General features: G+C 38.9%; 1 protein-coding gene across 1 annotated transcript in view; it reads right to left on the bottom strand.

Annotated features, from left to right (window-relative positions):
* The window catches only part of CDON (cell adhesion associated, oncogene regulated), a 76,575-nt gene extending 59,700 nt beyond the window's left edge, over positions 1 to 16,875 (bottom strand). The window contains exons 1-7 of the mRNA XM_004379344.2: positions 16,603 to 16,875; positions 14,394 to 14,666; positions 12,969 to 13,115; positions 11,566 to 11,709; positions 10,622 to 10,909; positions 9,039 to 9,308; positions 313 to 666 (exon numbers count right to left, since the gene is read on the bottom strand). Coding sequence (XP_004379401.1) covers positions 313 to 666; positions 9,039 to 9,308; positions 10,622 to 10,909; positions 11,566 to 11,709; positions 12,969 to 13,115; positions 14,394 to 14,666; positions 16,603 to 16,678 — 1,552 coding nt within the window. The 5' untranslated portion in view covers positions 16,679 to 16,875. The remainder of the gene's footprint in view (positions 1 to 312; positions 667 to 9,038; positions 9,309 to 10,621; positions 10,910 to 11,565; positions 11,710 to 12,968; positions 13,116 to 14,393; positions 14,667 to 16,602) is intronic.
* Between the last annotated feature and the right edge of the window lie 339 nt (positions 16,876 to 17,214).

Raw genomic sequence — 17,214 nt, 5'->3', positions numbered from 1 at the left:
GACATTTTCAGTAACTTTGAAAACTAAAAGCACTAATCACAAAAAGAGGTCCTATCTTGAGCTTGCTCCCCAATAACAGCTTTCTATATGACAACAACAAGCTTAACAAATATATCAAAGCTGAAGACCAAAGTCCATCTGATCCACAGAAGGCCAAATACCAAGAAGTACAGCTCTACATTTCACTGTTGTGTGAGGGAAAAAAATGTCATTTAGAGATTGCTGGATTCGTTAAAATATATTTCAAGATCTTTTATCCCCTACAATAAAAGGACACTACTCAACTGAGAAAAAACACGAAGGGCAACTCACCCACTGTGAGGAATGCTTCGGACTGCGCGGCGCCATATTGATTTGTAGCTTCACAGATGTATTTCCCAGCATGTTCCTGAGTAACAGCCTGAATATAGAGAGAGCTTGAGCCAGCTCGGGACATGACGAAGTAGACAGGCTCCACGTTAACGGCCTTGGGTCTCACTAAGTGTGATTTTCGGGATTTAGGTCTAAGGATTTGAGACGGATGGCTGGTTATCAGCCCATGGCTGTGATACCAACGAACGGCTGGAACTGGCAGTCCACTGGCATTGCAGGACAAAGTAACAACGTCTCCATCTACCACCTTTGCACTTACAGGCGTTGTAATTATAACTGGCTTGAATCCACTGTCTATTAAAAAAGTAATTCACATACAAAACATTAAGAACATTATAGAATATACAATGCAAAATAATTTCATCCTATTGTGTAAATGTGATAGTAATGATGAGAATGAAGATATTCCCCCTTTTCAACTTTAACTAACTAAAGATGTCAATAAAAGGCAGACTTTTTCTTAGTTTGGGGCCGTAAGACATTTCCTATGTAGATTTACTGCCCTTTGTACATAAAGAAATATGGTGAGGGCTTTCCAAAAGGTATACTATACATATTTGACTGCTGTAAATATAGAACATGTGAAGCCAGAACCTTGGGCCTTAAATGTGAAAAAGGCGTAAAAAAGCCTAAAGCTAAATAACTTTCCTTCAAGAAAACAGTCAGTTGGGAGAGGGGCTATCTGATTACAAAAAGCCTGGAGCAGGGAGGGGTGGACCTAAGTAAAAGGTGATAAGCATATTTCTTACCACACACATAAACAACATTTTTTGCTTCAAAACTAAAGTGGCACCAACTCTTTCCTTTTGGTCCCAGCTCCTCTCTGGAAATATTTTCAAGTGACCTTAAAATGGAATACTCATCAACACAAACGACATTTCCTCCAGGATTTCTCTTTTCCCAGTCCTACTGAAGTTAAATTCCTACGTTTAACAAAACCAACCAACACTTGGTATCATGCGTCTTCTGAATTTTTGTCAATCCACTGAAAGTAAAATGGTATCTCACTGATCATAACCTGTATTTCCCTGAGTACTTAAGAGGTTGAACATTTTTTCATGTGTTTACGTTCCATTCATACTTTTCCTCCTCTGTGAAATACCTTTTGTCAATTTTTCCACTGGGTCATTTATCTTTTTCTTAATGGTTCAGAGAAGTTCTTTATATATACTGGATACTATTCTTTTGTTAGCTATATATGTTAATAGTATCTTCTCCCAGTTTATTGCTTTTCTTTTCATCTTTTTATGGTATCTTTTAATAATGAGAATGTTTTGATTTTAATATAATCAAATTTATCAATCTTCTGAAAATTAGCATTTTTAAATGTTTTGTTAAAAAGTTTCTACCCTCAGATCATCTTGATATTCCCTTATGTTATCTTCAAAAGTTTTTACATTTTGCCTTTCATATTTAGGTATTGAATCCACTGGTAATTCATCTTTGGATATGATGTTAGAGATTTAATTTCACTTTTTTCTCCATTGTGGTATCTAATTATCCCACATCATTACTTGAAATTGATCTCCTCTCTCTGATGATCTTGCAATACCACCTCAGTCAAGTCATTGTGTGCACATGTCTTCTTTGGCAGTTTCTATTTTGATCCATAAGTTTTTTCTCTATTCTTGCACCAATATTCGTATTTACTACAGATTTTTTATAAGTCTTAATATCTGGTAAGGCAAGTCCTCCATGTTTTCTTCTTTTAGGAGTGTGTTAGCTATTCTTGGGCCTTTGATCATTCACATAAATTTTACAATCAGTTTGTGCAGGTCCTCAAAATATTCTAATGGGATTTTCATTGGAATTACATGAATCTACAGAACAACTCTGGAAAGACCTGAGAACTGTATGACACTGAATTTCGGTGTCTATGAACTAGCATATATCTCCATGCATTTGGGTCTTCTTAAATAAAAAGACAGTTTTTTAATTAAATTTTCTGCTTGTTGCTGGTATACAGAAAGTCAACTAATTCTTGTTGATTGGTCTTCAACCAGTCATCTTGCTAAACACTCTTATCATTTCTAGTAATTTGCCAACAAACTATTCGGAATTTTCTATGTTGATAATCGTATTATCTGTAAATTAATAAAAACGTGGTTTCTTTCTTATTCTTAGATCTTTTATTTCTGTTTCTTGTCGGTCTATGCTAGTCAGGGCCTCCAGTACAATCAGGAATAGAAGAGATTTTAAAGGGAAAGCTTCTAACATTTCACCACTAAAAATGATGTTTCCTGTAACTTTATTATTCTCTATCAAGTTGAGAAAATTGTCTTCTATTTCTATTTTTCTAAGAGTGTCTAACATAAATAGATATTGAATTACGTCAAATGTTTTTCTGCCTCTAGTGAGAGATCAAATTGTTTTTCTCCTTCATTCAACAAGTCGAATGACTGACATTTTAAATTTTCTAATGGATTCCTGGGATGACTCCTATTTTGTTTTTATACATTGCTGGCTTGCTAATTTTTTTTTAGGATTTTTGCACCTGCGTTCATAACTGACACTGGCGCTTAATTTTCCTTTCTTGTACCATCTGTTTATAATTGTAGAATCAAGTCTATACTGCCTGAACAACGGCAAAAACCACCAAAAAATATGTGCGGGTATATTTGTATGTATCTAGGCATGTATGTATAGGTATGTAAATATGTGCGCATATATAGGTGTATGCATATGTATATGTATATGCATCCATGTAACTGAATGCACATATATAAATAATAAAGCACATATGGGTCACAGTTACAGATACTTCTTAGACATAACCAAACACCTCGTGGGATTGGATTTCTGAGTTTGAAGGATAGGACCATAGTCTCATGGGACATCTCAGTCAACTGGCATACTATAGTTCATAAAGTTATGATCTACATCCTAGTTAGGTGAATATTGTCTAGGGTCTTCAAAGCTTGCAAGCAGCCATCTAAGATACAACTGCTGGTCTCTACTCATCCGGAGCAAAAAAGAAAGGACCTCAAAGAGTCAAGGAAGAAAGTAGTCTATAGGACTAATAGTCTACATGAACCAGGACCTCATCAACTCTGAGACCAGAAGAATTAGACGGTGCCCGGCTACTACTACCAACCGTTCTAATCAGGGCCACAATAGACAGACCCTGATAGAAAGAGAGGAAAATGTGGAACAGAACCTCAAATTACCAAAAGGAAAAATCACACACACACGCACACAGATCTACTGGACTGGCTGACACTGGAAGACTCCCTGAGATACTTTTCAAATCTTGAACCAAAACTAACCTCTGAGGTCACTTTATAGCTAAATAACAGACTGGCTCACAAAATAAAGGATATCACTTGCAAGAACTGTGCTCCTTTAAAAACATCACTCATATGAGACCAAACAGTCAACAATTACTTTAAAACAAAGACGAGAATGTAAGGGGGCAGGGAAGCTAGATTAATGGAAATGGAACAAGAATGGAAGTAATGAGAATGTTCACACATTGTGAGGAACGTAGCCAAGGTCACTGAGCAACCTGTGTAGAAACTGTTGAATGGGAACCTAAACTGCTGTGTAAACCTTCACCAAAAACACAATAAAATATTATTTAAAAAGAAAAATACTGACTGGGGAGTGTATCATCTTTTCCTTTTCTCTGGACGAGTCTGTACAATATTTGAAATAATCTGTTACTAAAAAGTTTAGTAAAACCTCCATAAAACCATCTGACCTGCTGTTTTCTTTGTGGGAAGATTTTTAACTCCTGCCCTTCTTTCATAGCTGTAGGACTATCAAAATTTTTATTGATTAAAGTCAGCTTTGCCAAGTTATATGTACCTAAGAATTTGTCCATTTTTGTCTATATTTGTAAATTATTGGCATAAAGTTTATCATAGTCTTATTATTTTTAATCTGTATACGACTTGTGTTTTATAGCCTCCTTTTTATTCCTAATATTGTTTATTTATACATGCTTTCTTTACTCTTGGTCAGTTTTGCCAAAGATTTCCGTTTTATTAGATTTTGCAAAAAAGCAGCTCGTATCTTTGCTAATCCTATTTTTGTTTTCTATTTAGTTGATTTCTGCCCCATCTTTATTATCTCTTTTCTTCTGCTTTCTCTGAATTAATTCTGCTGTTCTTACTAATTTTCTTTTATAAGCATCTAAGGCTGCAAATTTCATTCTAAGGTCAATTTTTGCTGTACACAAAACAACTTGATTCGTGGTATTTTCAGTATCATTCAGTTCAAAGTATTTTAAATTTTCATTATGATTTAAATTCAAATTTCCAAGTCCATGGTGACTTTTTGAAAAATATCTCTGTATTATTAACTTACAAATTAATTGCACTAAAGACAATACTGATTCTTTGAAATATAAGACTTGCTTTAGGACCTAGTAGACTGGATGCTCTATTATTATAATATTTCATGCATGCTTGAGAACAAAATATACAGTCTCTAATTGTTAGGTGCAGGGTTCTATAGATGTCTAGTAAATCAATACTGTAAACTGCACATAGTTCAAATCTTCTGTACCTGTACAGATTTTTTTTTGGGGGGGGGAGGTGAGGAGGAGTGTTCTGTTTAACCTATTAATACTTGAGAGGGGCATTTGGTAATCTCCAAAGATGATCCCTCATGAATCACACCTGCTAGTACTCACGCTCCGGTGTAGTCTCCCTCCCTTGATTCTGAGCTCTCTCTGTAAATCCGTTTTGACTGATAAAAAGAAATGGAAGTGATACAGCATGGCTTCTGAGGTTACATCATAAGAAATCTTAGTAGCTTCCCTTAGCCATTTGTACTACCTGGGGGCTCCTTTATAACTCATACCACAGATGAAATGCTAATTCCCCTAATATATAAAGATCTCCCATGAATCAATAAGAAAAAAGACCAAGAACCTAATTTTTAAAATGAGCAAAAGACTATCACAAGTCAATACACAGGAAAGCAAATTCAAATGGCTCATAAACATATGAAAAGATACCCAAGTTTACTCATAATAACAGAAATACAGATTAAAAGATAAATTTTAAACCTACAGGATTGGCAAAGATTTTTAAAAAATTGACAGTGCCTTGCACTGGTGAGGGTATGGGGAAACAGACGTTATTATACGTTGTTGGTGGGAGTGTAAACGTTAAAAATTATGGAGAACGATTTGTTATTATCTTTCAAAACAGCTTATTCATATACGCTTTTATTCAGTAAGTTCATTTCTAGGAATTCATTTTACAGATACTTGAACATGTGCAAAATAATCTAGATAGATGGATATTTACACAATTAAAAAATATTTTATTGTGCTTTAGGTGAAGGTTTACAGAGCAAAATAGTTTCCTATTCAACAATTTGTACACAGAATGTTCCAGGACATTGGTCGCAGTCCCCTCAATGCGTCAGCTCTCTCCCCATTTGTCCTGGGTTCCTCGTTAACCTTTTCTCCAGTTTTCCTACCCCTTCCTGCCTTCTCATTTTTGCTTTCGGGTGAAGTTTGCTCATATAATGAACTGTTCTAAGGAGCTCATTCCTCCCAGGTGTTACTGTTTCTTTTGTAGGCCCGTCTATCGTTGGGCTGAAAAGTGGTCTCCAGGAACGGTTTCAGCTCCATGTTAGAAGGGTGTCTTAGGGCCATAGTCTTGACGGTTCCTCCAGTCTCTATCAGACCAGTAAGTCTGGTCTTTTTCATGCACTTGATTTTTGTTCTACATTTTTCTCCCACTCTGCCCGGGACCCTCCACTGTGATCCCAGTCAGAGCAGTGAGCAGTAGTAGCCACACGCCATTTAGTTCTGCTGGTCTCAGCGTTGTGTAGGCTCTGGTTCAGGTGCTGCCTTCGTCCTTTGGGTTAACTGCTCCCGAGTCTTCGGTTTTCTCCACTCTCCTTTGCTCCAGCCAGGATGAGACCAATAGTTGTATTTTAGATGGCCACTCGCAAGCTTTTAAGACCCCAGATGCTACTCATTAAAGTAGGATGTAGAACATTGTTTTTATGAACTAAGTTATGTCAACTGACATAGATATCCCCAGAGTCTCTGGTCCTCAGCCTTCAAGCCTAGCAACTTCGCCCCTTGTGCGTTCTATTGTCTATCCATGCAGCATCTACAAATCTGTACGCAGTAATGTCTGCAATCCAAACTATATCTGCAGGTGGGTATGTTCCCTTGCAGCTCGCACTCCTCTTTAGCTTACCTCTCTACCTATATATCCATTTTTAGATTATTATTTGTTAATACTATTGTTGTAGGGTTGTCTCCATTATGGTAATCTCCATCATTGCCCTTTATTCTTGCATTCCTCTCAGTGCCCTCCTTTGCCTTGGTCCTGTTGTGCTGACTTCCCCCCTATTGTGTAATGTCTTTCCCTTCACCAATATTAACACATCTCTTCTTTCTAACTGGTGATCTTCCCTCCTTCTCCCTCCCATCCCTGGTAACCATCAAAGACTTTGTGTGCGTGTGTGTAAAACCCTTTTCTTGATCTTTTATAGTAGTGGTCTCATACAATATTGGTCTTTTTGTGATTGACTTATTTCACTCAGCATAATGCCCTCCAGATTCATCCATGTTGTGAGATGTTTCGCCGATTCATCATTGTTCTTTATTGTTGTGTGATATTCCGTTGCGTGTATGCAAAATAGTTTGTTTATCCATTCATCTGTTGATGGGCACTTAGGTTGTTTCCATCTTTTTGCTATTGTGAGTAATGCTGCAATGAACATGGGTGTGCATATGTCTATTTGTGTGACGGCTCTTATTTCTCTAGGACATAGTCCTAGGAATGGGATTGCTGGATCATACGGTATTTCTATTCTAGGTTTTTAAGGAAGTGCCATACCAGCTTTTTACATTCCCACCAGCAGTGTGTAAGAGTTTCAATCTCCTAACAACCTCACCAGCATTTCTTGTTTTCTGGGGTTTTTTCTTTTTTGATTAGTGTCATTATTGTTGGGGTGAGATGGCATCTCATTGTAGTTTTGATTTGCGTCTCTCTGACGGCTAATAATCACAAGCATTTCTTCGTGTGTTTGTTTGCCACCTGAATGTCTTCTTTGGTGAAGTGCCTATTTATATCTTTTGCCCATTTTTTAATTGGATTGTTTATCTTTTTGTTGTTGAGGTATTGAAGTTTTCTATAAAATAGAGATTAGCCCGTTGTCAGATATGTCATAGACAAAAGTTTTTTCCCAGTCTGTTGGCTCTCTTTTCACTCTTGGAGAAGTCTTTTGATAAGCATATGTGTTTAATTTTTAGGAGACCCCATTTATCTAGTTTATATTCTGCTGTTGATGTATTTTTAGTTATGTTTGTATTCTATTTATGCCATATATTAAGGTCCCTAAAGTTGTTCATACTTCTTCTCTCATGATCTTTACAGTTTTTGGTTTATATTTAGGTCTTTGATCCATTTTGAGTTAGTTTTTGTGTACAGTGTGAGGTGTGAGTCCTGTTTCATTTTTCTACTGTAGATCTATTTGTAACAGCAAAAGGTTAGAAAGGGCCATCAATAAGGTATCAGTCAATTCATTACAACAATACAATGGAATACTAAGCAGCTATTTAAAACAGGAATGAGAAACCCACCTGGAGCAAAGGAGAATGAAGAACACCAAAGACACAAGGAAGATATCAGCCCAAGAGACAAAAGGGGCCACATAAACCAGAGACTCAATCAGCCTGAAGAACTAGATGGTGCCCAGCTACCACCAATGACTGCCATGACAGGGAACACAACAGAGATCCCTGACGGAGCAGGAGAAAAGTGGGGTGCAGAACTCAAATTCTAGTAAAAAGACCAGACTTAATGGTCTGACTGAGACTGGAGGAATTCCAGAAGACATGGCCCCTGGACTCTCTGTTAACCCAGAACTAAAACCATTCCCGAAGCCGACTCTTCAGACAAAGAATAGACTGGACTATAAGACATAAAATGATACTCGTGAAGAGTATGCTTCTTAGTTCAAGCAGATACATGAGACCAAATGGGCAACTCCTGTCCAGAGGCGAGATGAGAAGGTAGAAAGGGATAGGAGCTGGTTGGACACAAGAAATCCAGGGTGGAAAGGAGGAATGTGTGTGACAGTATAAGGAGAGTAATTAGGGTCACATGACAATGTATGTATAAATTTTTTATGAGAAACTAATTTAAGCTGTAAACTTTCACCTAAAGCACAATTTAAAAAAAAAATAGGAATGAGAATAAACTTTTATAGACCACATGGGAAGACATCCAAGATATACATTAAGTGAAAAATCTGAGATATCCTCAATTTTTTGAATGCTCCAGCCATTTATGTATAAAAACTAATATTTTTATAAAATGCCTACACTCACCCATCCATGTGTGTGTAACTGCTTGTAAATGCACATACAAAGATGTTCAAGAAACTGATCAAACCAGTTAATTCTGAAGAGGGGAGCTAGTTAGCTGAGGAATGGAGTGAGAGGGAGACCTTTTACCACTATACCCGTTTCGACTATGTAGCATCTGTTGAAAAAAATTTTTTTTATTTTTTTTAAAAATGAGCTTCACAGAGAAATGTCTATATGAAACTACAAAAAGAAAAAAAGGGAAGTGAACAGAGTTCTGTTATGGTGATAGGATTATTTTCTTTTAATAAAAATGATCGAATTCTTAACCACAACAAAAGTCTAGTGATAAATTTCCTCGTTACATGACCTGAAAGCCTACCTTTTTCAATTTCAAGTCTCCCAGTAGACTGTTCAAATCCAATCCCGTTATCTGCTATACACTGATACAGCCCAGAATCTTCCATGGTAACACTACTGATTTTCAGCCCATTTCCTGTGGTTAGATGTCGTGGGGAAGGGTGAATAGGCTGTGCATTATGAAACCAGGTACGGTTGGGGGCTGGGTTCCCATGAACATCACAGGTAAAATGTACTGTAGCACCCAGAGACACCGTCTGATCCTGCAGTCCTTTAGAAATTGAAGCATGTTCTGAAAATAAAACACGCAAATTAAACTCTAGTCCTCGAGGTGTAATTCTTAAATGACCACATGAGTCATACAAAATCTTCTCTCTACCAATAACTAGTTGAAACCAAGCTGCACTCATTCACATTCTCCCATCTGCTCTGGTCATCAAGAAAAAATTAGAAATGAGCTTTCAACTTACCTCTAAAAAGATAAACCATAAGTTGCTAATAAGTTATAGTCTCTTTTTTACACTCTCTCCACCCACTCACTCACTGGTCCCCCCAATACACACACACACACACACACACAAACACACACACACAAACAGTTTCAAATCCTGGGCTTCTCTCAGCATTTGTTTCTGGCAATTGGTTGGAAATAAGGTACAAGTTTCCCTGGATTTCACACTAAACAAGAGCCAAAACAGAACAATGTTTACTCAAAGGTCAATTCTACTTTGAGGTTAGGTATATAACAGAAAACTTCCTTTAAGTCCTTTAAACTCACTTTTTACCCAGTCAGTCATCATTCATCGACCTTTGTAGCGCATGCCCAGATCAAATGACTGTGCGTATGAACCCAATCCTGATTAGCACTGAATTTTAACGTCCATTTGCCGTACACTCAGACTAACGTCAGTGCTGCTGACCTACATCAGGCCGACGCTGGAAATAAGCGCACGCAGAGGAGCCACGAGACTCATATTTACTATGAATCTACTTCCTATCCGTTGCTCCCCCCTGGTTTTCAAACGTTTTGATAGACGAAAACATTCACTGCTGCCACTCGATAGTGAGAGACAGCTGGGAGGAAAAAAAAGGAATTTAACTCCGAGATAGAGAGTATACATAGAAATGTGGGTAGAAATAACATACATTTTACGAGCCTAAGAGTGAGCCAGATACAGGTCAAAGTGTATTAAAAGGGGAAATTAGATGAAGTAGTTTTCCTTTTGAGATGGCATTGTCTAGTCAGTACTGTGTCCTTCTTACTCCTCCTGGTTACTACACACTAAATACAGCCAGAAACTCGCATAGTTATTCTACTTATTTCCTCCATGCCATGAAGAGAAAACAAGCTTGCATTATGTAACCAGCTGGGGGTAGAGTTCCCAAGAATATCTCATGTGAAATGATGTTCTGTGCCACCCAGAAATGCTGACTAATTCAGCAGTAACAAACATAAAAGCTGATTCTGCTACTGGTATAGATATTTCTAGATATTCCCTATTTCATTTTTAGTTTACAAATTGATCTTCCATTCAAACATCCATCAGACCAGCAAAATAGCCTTACTGAAAAAAAAGCACAAAACTGTAAACAGTCACATCTTACCCAGCACGTTCACCATGTACGTCACATGCTTTAGGTCTCCAGACTTGTTCCCCACCATACAGGAATAGTTTCCAGAGTCCCCCGGGTCAATGCTGTCTGTGGTAAGGTGAGAATACAACCTTCTCCAGCTGCTTCCCAGCACAATATCCCGGCCATCCTTCAACCAGTACACTTGAGACGCTGGGACCCCCCTCACTACACACTCCAGGGTTACAGGGCTCCGCGGAAGAACACCTAGTGCCTGTGAAAGCGTGGGGTGAAGAATGTGAAAATCCTCGGAAGAAGGGCCTGGAAAGAGAAGGGAAGACCAAAATTTACTAAGAATTCACTTCCCGTCTCTTCCCTAGCAAAGCTGTGAGCGTTCCCACTATTTCATTTATTCTTCTTTATACAAGGTCCTATGCAGGAGTGAAATCATTTGTAGTTGAGAACCAAAATTAAAAGATTTTGTGGTTCTTAGGGATATTTCTAAATTGGCAGTTTGAAACTACAGAATTCTCAAAACGTTCAGAAACCACTACCTTACTGTGCTTTCAGCATTGATGTTACCTCAGCGCAACTACCAGAATCTAAACATCTGAGTTCAAAGAAAACAGGTACATTTTTTTAAATAATTCATAATCAGCCACCAAGATGCTTACCGTTGCTATAAAGTCGTATTTTCTCTATAATTTTCTTTTTGTTAGAGTACCGGGAAAAGTTTTCCACATGTATTTACTCTGTCATCTCAACCAAAATTCCCCTCTATAAAGTTGTTATATTTTTAAAATATACATAGTACTGTTCTAAAATGCAATAGTGTTTATTTTTTTTTTAAATTTTCATATGATAAACAAATAGAATCTGAAACAAAAATGAATCTCATTTCCCAGTGTTTTTATGAGGAATACTTCTTTTTGAGGACTTTTCCTTGTCTGGCTACCATTATTCTCCCAAATACTTACGACTCACAAGGAGCTTTCGGCCAGTGGGTTCAACTTTCAATTCCTCTGTCACAGGATTATAAACAGCACATTTATATGACCCCTTGTCCTCTAAGGATACATTCAAAATCTGAAGATTTCCTGATGGAAGGATTAAGTAATTATCTGAGGAAGGAAGGGGCGCATAGTTAGGCTTCTGCCCTTTAATGAAGAACATCGCAGAACAACTAAACCAACCATGGTTGATCGTTAGGTTTTAAATTTAGACATAAGACGAGCAGCAAATACGCAATCAAGGAAAATTCATGACATGAAGGAAAAGGAAAAGGAAAAGCAGAAAAGAGTCAACAGTACTAAAGCAACAAAATTAAATCCATCATGAACATTTTAATAGACCACTCGCTGAGAATACTGAAAACAGAAAAAACACGTTTAGACAAAGATACAATGTCCACCCTACCAAAAAAAGCACCACACCCACTGCCATTGAATTGATTCCAAATCATGGCGACCCCACGTGTTACAGAGTAGAATGCTCCATAGAGTTTTCTTGGTTGTAATGTTAATGGGATGGAGAGTCCCTGGCTGATGCAAATTGTTAAGCACTCAGCTACTAACCAAAAGGTTGATGGTTAGCGCCCACTCAGAGGTGCCTCGGAACAAAGGCCTGGCAATCTGCTTCCAAAAGGTCACAGCCACAAGAATTCTATGGAGCAGAGTTCTACTCAGCAACACGTGGGGTCGCCATGAGTCAGAAGAGACTCAACAGCAAACTGAAACAATCTTAACAGAAGCAGATTGCCAGGGCTTTCTTCCGTGGTACTGCCGGGGGTGTTCGAAGCACCAACCTTTAGGTTAGCAGTCAAGCACAAACTGTCTGGGCCACCCAGGGACCACCCTACCACCCTGGACAAACCCGCTCCTGTAACACTGATCACGTGGTACTCGTTCCCCGTCCAGTCATTCCTTTTTCTCACCGCGTGTGTGCTGAGTGCCTATTTTTCCCCAGGCAATGGCCGAGGTACAGGTGACACGGCACTGAACACAGTACTGGGGCAGCTCCTGTCCCAGGGCGGGGAAGGCGGGTGGCAGAGACAGGGGTAAACAATAAACCATGTCAGCTGTGATAAACCCTCTGCAGGCAAGCAAAGCTGAGTCAAGGGGACAGAGAGTGGCAGGACGTGTTATCTGAGGGCTACCTGATGCCTGAGCAGAGACCTGAATGACTCAAGGCTGGAGGCCTGTGGTACTGAGTCAGAATCATCTGTATACTGTGGGCCTTTGTTTCAGCTCTTCCACTTGGCTTCCTGAGAGCGGGGACAATGTCTCTTGTTTCCTTCTGAATCCACAGTGCCTACCCCACAGAGCTGAACAGTAGGCTGTTTGTTCTGCGTGTGTCATCGGCATTTTATAAAAGGTCTCACCTGTGGAATGTTTCAGCCATTTTCCCCGTATTTTATAGCGCACCTCAGCTTTGGGGTTACTGTCTGGTACCTTGCAGCCAACGAAAGCAGTACTGTTTTCTTCTGCTGTAATAACATTCTTTGTTGGTGAACCAAAATCACCAAGAACTAAAATAAAAATTAAATAAGTAAGTAAACAAATAAATAAATGCCAATTTAATTCTCTTTCCTAAAGGAAACAAGATTGGAAATCACATCTACAATCCGGCCTTGTGTGGCCGCTGATCCCAATCCAGGGAGCGGTGTGATCTTTTCATCTCAGAAAGCAGATGGGCAGGGACGCACAGCTGAGGGCTGAGAGCTAAGTCATGACACTCTTTTTCAGAGCTCACTGCTTCCAGGGGACTATAGGAAAAACAAACTGCTCCTAAAACATCACCCAAAAAAAATACACACACACACACACATATATAAAAAGAAGAACTATAAAGCATAATTATTCACATTCCATGAAGATAAATCCTTTTCAATCCTCTCCCTCATGAAAACTCACTCTTCCTATGCATTGTTATTCTGTTTGTAGCTACTCACACTGCCATATTAACTGAGGACATGAAAAACAAAGTATTAACACCATTGGAAGTATCTGAGTACATTAACTTGGGGTCTCAGTTCCTCTCAGCGTAAGTTTACTACAGAAGGAGGAAGCCTGGAAGGGCTCTTTATCATCTCCAAGGCAGAGAGCGTTGAGCAGCTGCTGTGAGGAATCTAGCCCTCCAGTGTGTGGCTTGGAGCTGCCCATGGGTCACAGCTCTGCAAAAACATTTACTCTTCTCAGTTATGACAAACTCACTACTCCTGGGGAATCCAGAATTGTTCTGTAAATAGGGGTGCCCTTACGAAGAAGTTTTCCATTACTGGAAGCCATCACCATTTGAAAGGCAGATGGCTCAAACTTACTAAGAAAACCACTCACTCCAGATTTTCCATAAGTTCAATTCTCAACATTCCTTTCCTTACAGTCAGTTATTTTTTTCCTGCTCCTTTAGCCTGGTTTCAATTACTTAAATTAAAATCACTCAGTAATCAAGGGAAATAAAACCATTAGATGTGAAAGAAAGATAAAAACTGCATGAAATAACGGAGCATTAGACAACAATTTTAACAACAAAGTTAGGGACTTTTAAAAAACTCGAAAAAAAAAACTATTCGGGATTCACATTAGACGACTGTCCTTACTGTGTAATTTAAACAGAAAACAAAAACAAAATCATCTCTACCCCCTGCTGAAGCTGAAGACAATGGGCTCGCAGAGGTTTAGGCTGGGATGAGAACACAGAGGTAACTGACTTCAAAGCCCATACTCTTCTCACTACTCAGAAACGCAAACGCTAACACAGGAATTTCCGGAAACATCATACACAACAAGGATGAAGTGAAACTCACCTGCTGTGGATATTGTTGCAGGACTGCTCACAATTGCACCGATGCTATTATTGGCAACGCACTGGTAGCAACCAGAAAGGGAGGGGTTAAGAGAAAGAATAGTCAGAGTCCCCTGATGCATCTTAATCTGTTCCATGCTTCTATCCAATCTTTTTCCATTAAGCAACCATGAGATCTGAGCGGTCACGGGTTTAGCAGAACAATGTAGTACTACAGGTCCACCAAGTTTCTGGACAGCAGACAGTGGCTCGGAAATAAAAGAAGGTGTCAAGTCTACAAGGCAACATTCCCCATGTGGAAGGGGGGAGGGAGGTGGGAAAGAGGGACAGAGAGGGGAAAAAAGGAAAGAGACATAGAAGAGTACGTTAAACACATTTCATTGCAAACTAAAGGCAAGTCTTTATTTTATCTACGTATATCATAGTTCTTAACGCCTGTAGAAGTTCCAGCAACATTTTTACAGCCCAGTTTTGGAAGAAAAAAATATCAGCCTAGGACTTAATAATCAGTGTAGAATAGACAAGAATCCATATGATATAAAGCAGATAAAATACCAATTCTATTAATGAGGAACAGCAAACTATTATTTTAAAGCAGTGACTTGTAAGAAATGGAAGTTTAGTATCTGAAAAAGTAAAGCTGACTTTCAAAAAAAATTCTCCCCTACCTTACCAATAGGACTTGACTTTTGAGAGCAAAAGTCTATAGCACCTCTTTACTGCTTCCCTTTAATATAAAATAATGCTCAACTTTTAAGAAAACAAAGTCAGGAAGCCACAGCTGAAATACAAAGTCTATCCTTTTTTGGATATAAGGTTGCATAAGGTAACCTAGACAAGGAATAAGGAAGACCAAAGAAGAACTGATGTCTTTGAACTATGGTGCTGGCAAAGAATACCGAATATACCATGGACAGCCAGAAGAACAAACTACTCTGTTTTGGAAGAAGCACAGCCAGAATGCTCCTAAGAAGCAAGGATGGCAAGACTTTATCTCATGTACTCTGGACATGTTATTAAGAGGGACTAGTCCCTGGAGAAGGACATCATGCTCGGTAAGGAAGAGGTCAGTGAAAAAGAAGACGACCCTCAAGGAGATGCACTGATACGGTGGCTGCAACAAGGGCTCAAACATAGCAAGGATTGTGAGGATCACGCAGGACTGAGCAGTGTTTTGTTCTGTTGTACTCAGGGTCGCTGTGAATGAGAATTGACTCGACGGCACCTAGCAACAACAACAAGGTAATAAACAATCTGAATATTTTATTTGGTGTTTTCAATAGTTTGATTTGTTAGGTCTATCACCCCAGGAACTTGTGGTAGGGGAATTCTTGCACTAAAGGACCAAAACAGACTCTCCCTCCCAAAAAAGGGGGAGGAGGCAGGAATACAATGAATTTGGTAGAATAAAATACTTAAAAGAAAAAAAAGCAAGAAATTGTTGAATTTACTTTTATAGGATACTGAATCAGAAATGAAGATTGAGGGAAGTACCCCTCTTGGCTGAATCTGAGGTTGTCGTTTAGTGAAACAAAAGCAGGAATAAAATCACTAAATTTTTTCCCTTTACCAAGTCTAATATAGTTATACAGTATTTTTAACATAGACAATAAATATTATTTAATGAATAAACATCACTGTACTTGTACATGCCTTATAGATCCATCTTTATACAAATATAACATAAAAAGAAACGCCTGTGTGCCAGGTCTTAGGCTTGGTGCTCATAGATACATTTAATGACAAACACATTTAAGGTTTCTAATAACCTAAAGGCGAGGTCGTGGGAAAAGGTGGCAGACCTGGGATTTCAACTAAGTTTTCTCACCCCAAGTTGAGCAGTACTACGCTGACCCTAAAACGTCTCCTTCGCGGTATGCGGCCAGCATTTTAATCCTGCTATAATTTCCAAATTCAGAATTTTCATATAGCTAAAATTTGTAACATGTCCCCTGGCTGAAAAATGCACAGTTGGAAAATATTTATTTTTAAGGCAACAAAAAGAATAAATTGCACAGATGATGATCGGAAGGGCTGCTGAGGCACAGGAGCACCACTAGATCTAAGCAAAGGCCCTGAAGCTCCTTCATCAGTCAGGTTTTTAAATCATGTAGCTGGTCAAAGAAATCTCAGCAATGTCTTTAGAAACCACTTTATGAGCCAAGTACTGAAATCAAAGTTTGTTTTTCACAGGATTCCGATCCGCTCACCTGAACTTACGGAAGAGCACAGAAGCATAAGGGTGCTACACAGCAGTGTCTGTAAGGACCCAGGGTCTGGATGCATAGCGCCAGCTTCCAGAAGCAGCAGGACGGACTTCCACAGCAATGCCCAGGCCTCGGCTCACTACAAAACATTAGACAAAAGAAAATCTAAACCACAAAAATAGTTGAATTATTTTATCTGAGCAGACAGAGCTGTCAGCAGGACGGCCGCCATCTATTTTGAAAGCTCTGTAGAGTACGTCAAATCAAAAATCAAAAAAAAAACAGGTGCCGCCAAGTCAGCCCTAACTCATGGTGACCCATGATGATCTCACAGAGCAGAACTGTGCTCCACAGGGTTTTCAACGGCTGATTTTTCAGAAGCAGATCAGTGGGGCTTTCTTCTAAGGCTCCTCTGTGTGGACTCGAACCGCCAACCTTCCAGGTAGCAGCCGAGTGCATTAGCCATTTTCATCACCCAGGGAGTCAGATATGTCAAACACAAGACAGTTAATTATCAGTATCTTTCCAATTCTCAAAGTAATCTCTGGACTCTAATTAGAACTAGAAGTTTTGCTCATTCTCCCAAGGCACTAGGATACCTCTTACTACACTAGT

The sequence above is a fragment of the Trichechus manatus genome, unplaced genomic scaffold (assembly GCF_000243295.1).
Source record: "Trichechus manatus latirostris isolate Lorelei unplaced genomic scaffold, TriManLat1.0 scaffold00064, whole genome shotgun sequence".
NCBI lineage: Eukaryota > Metazoa > Chordata > Mammalia > Sirenia > Trichechidae > Trichechus > Trichechus manatus.
Note: the sequence above shows the minus strand (reverse complement) of the source record. Positions and strands in the feature narration are given on the sequence as shown.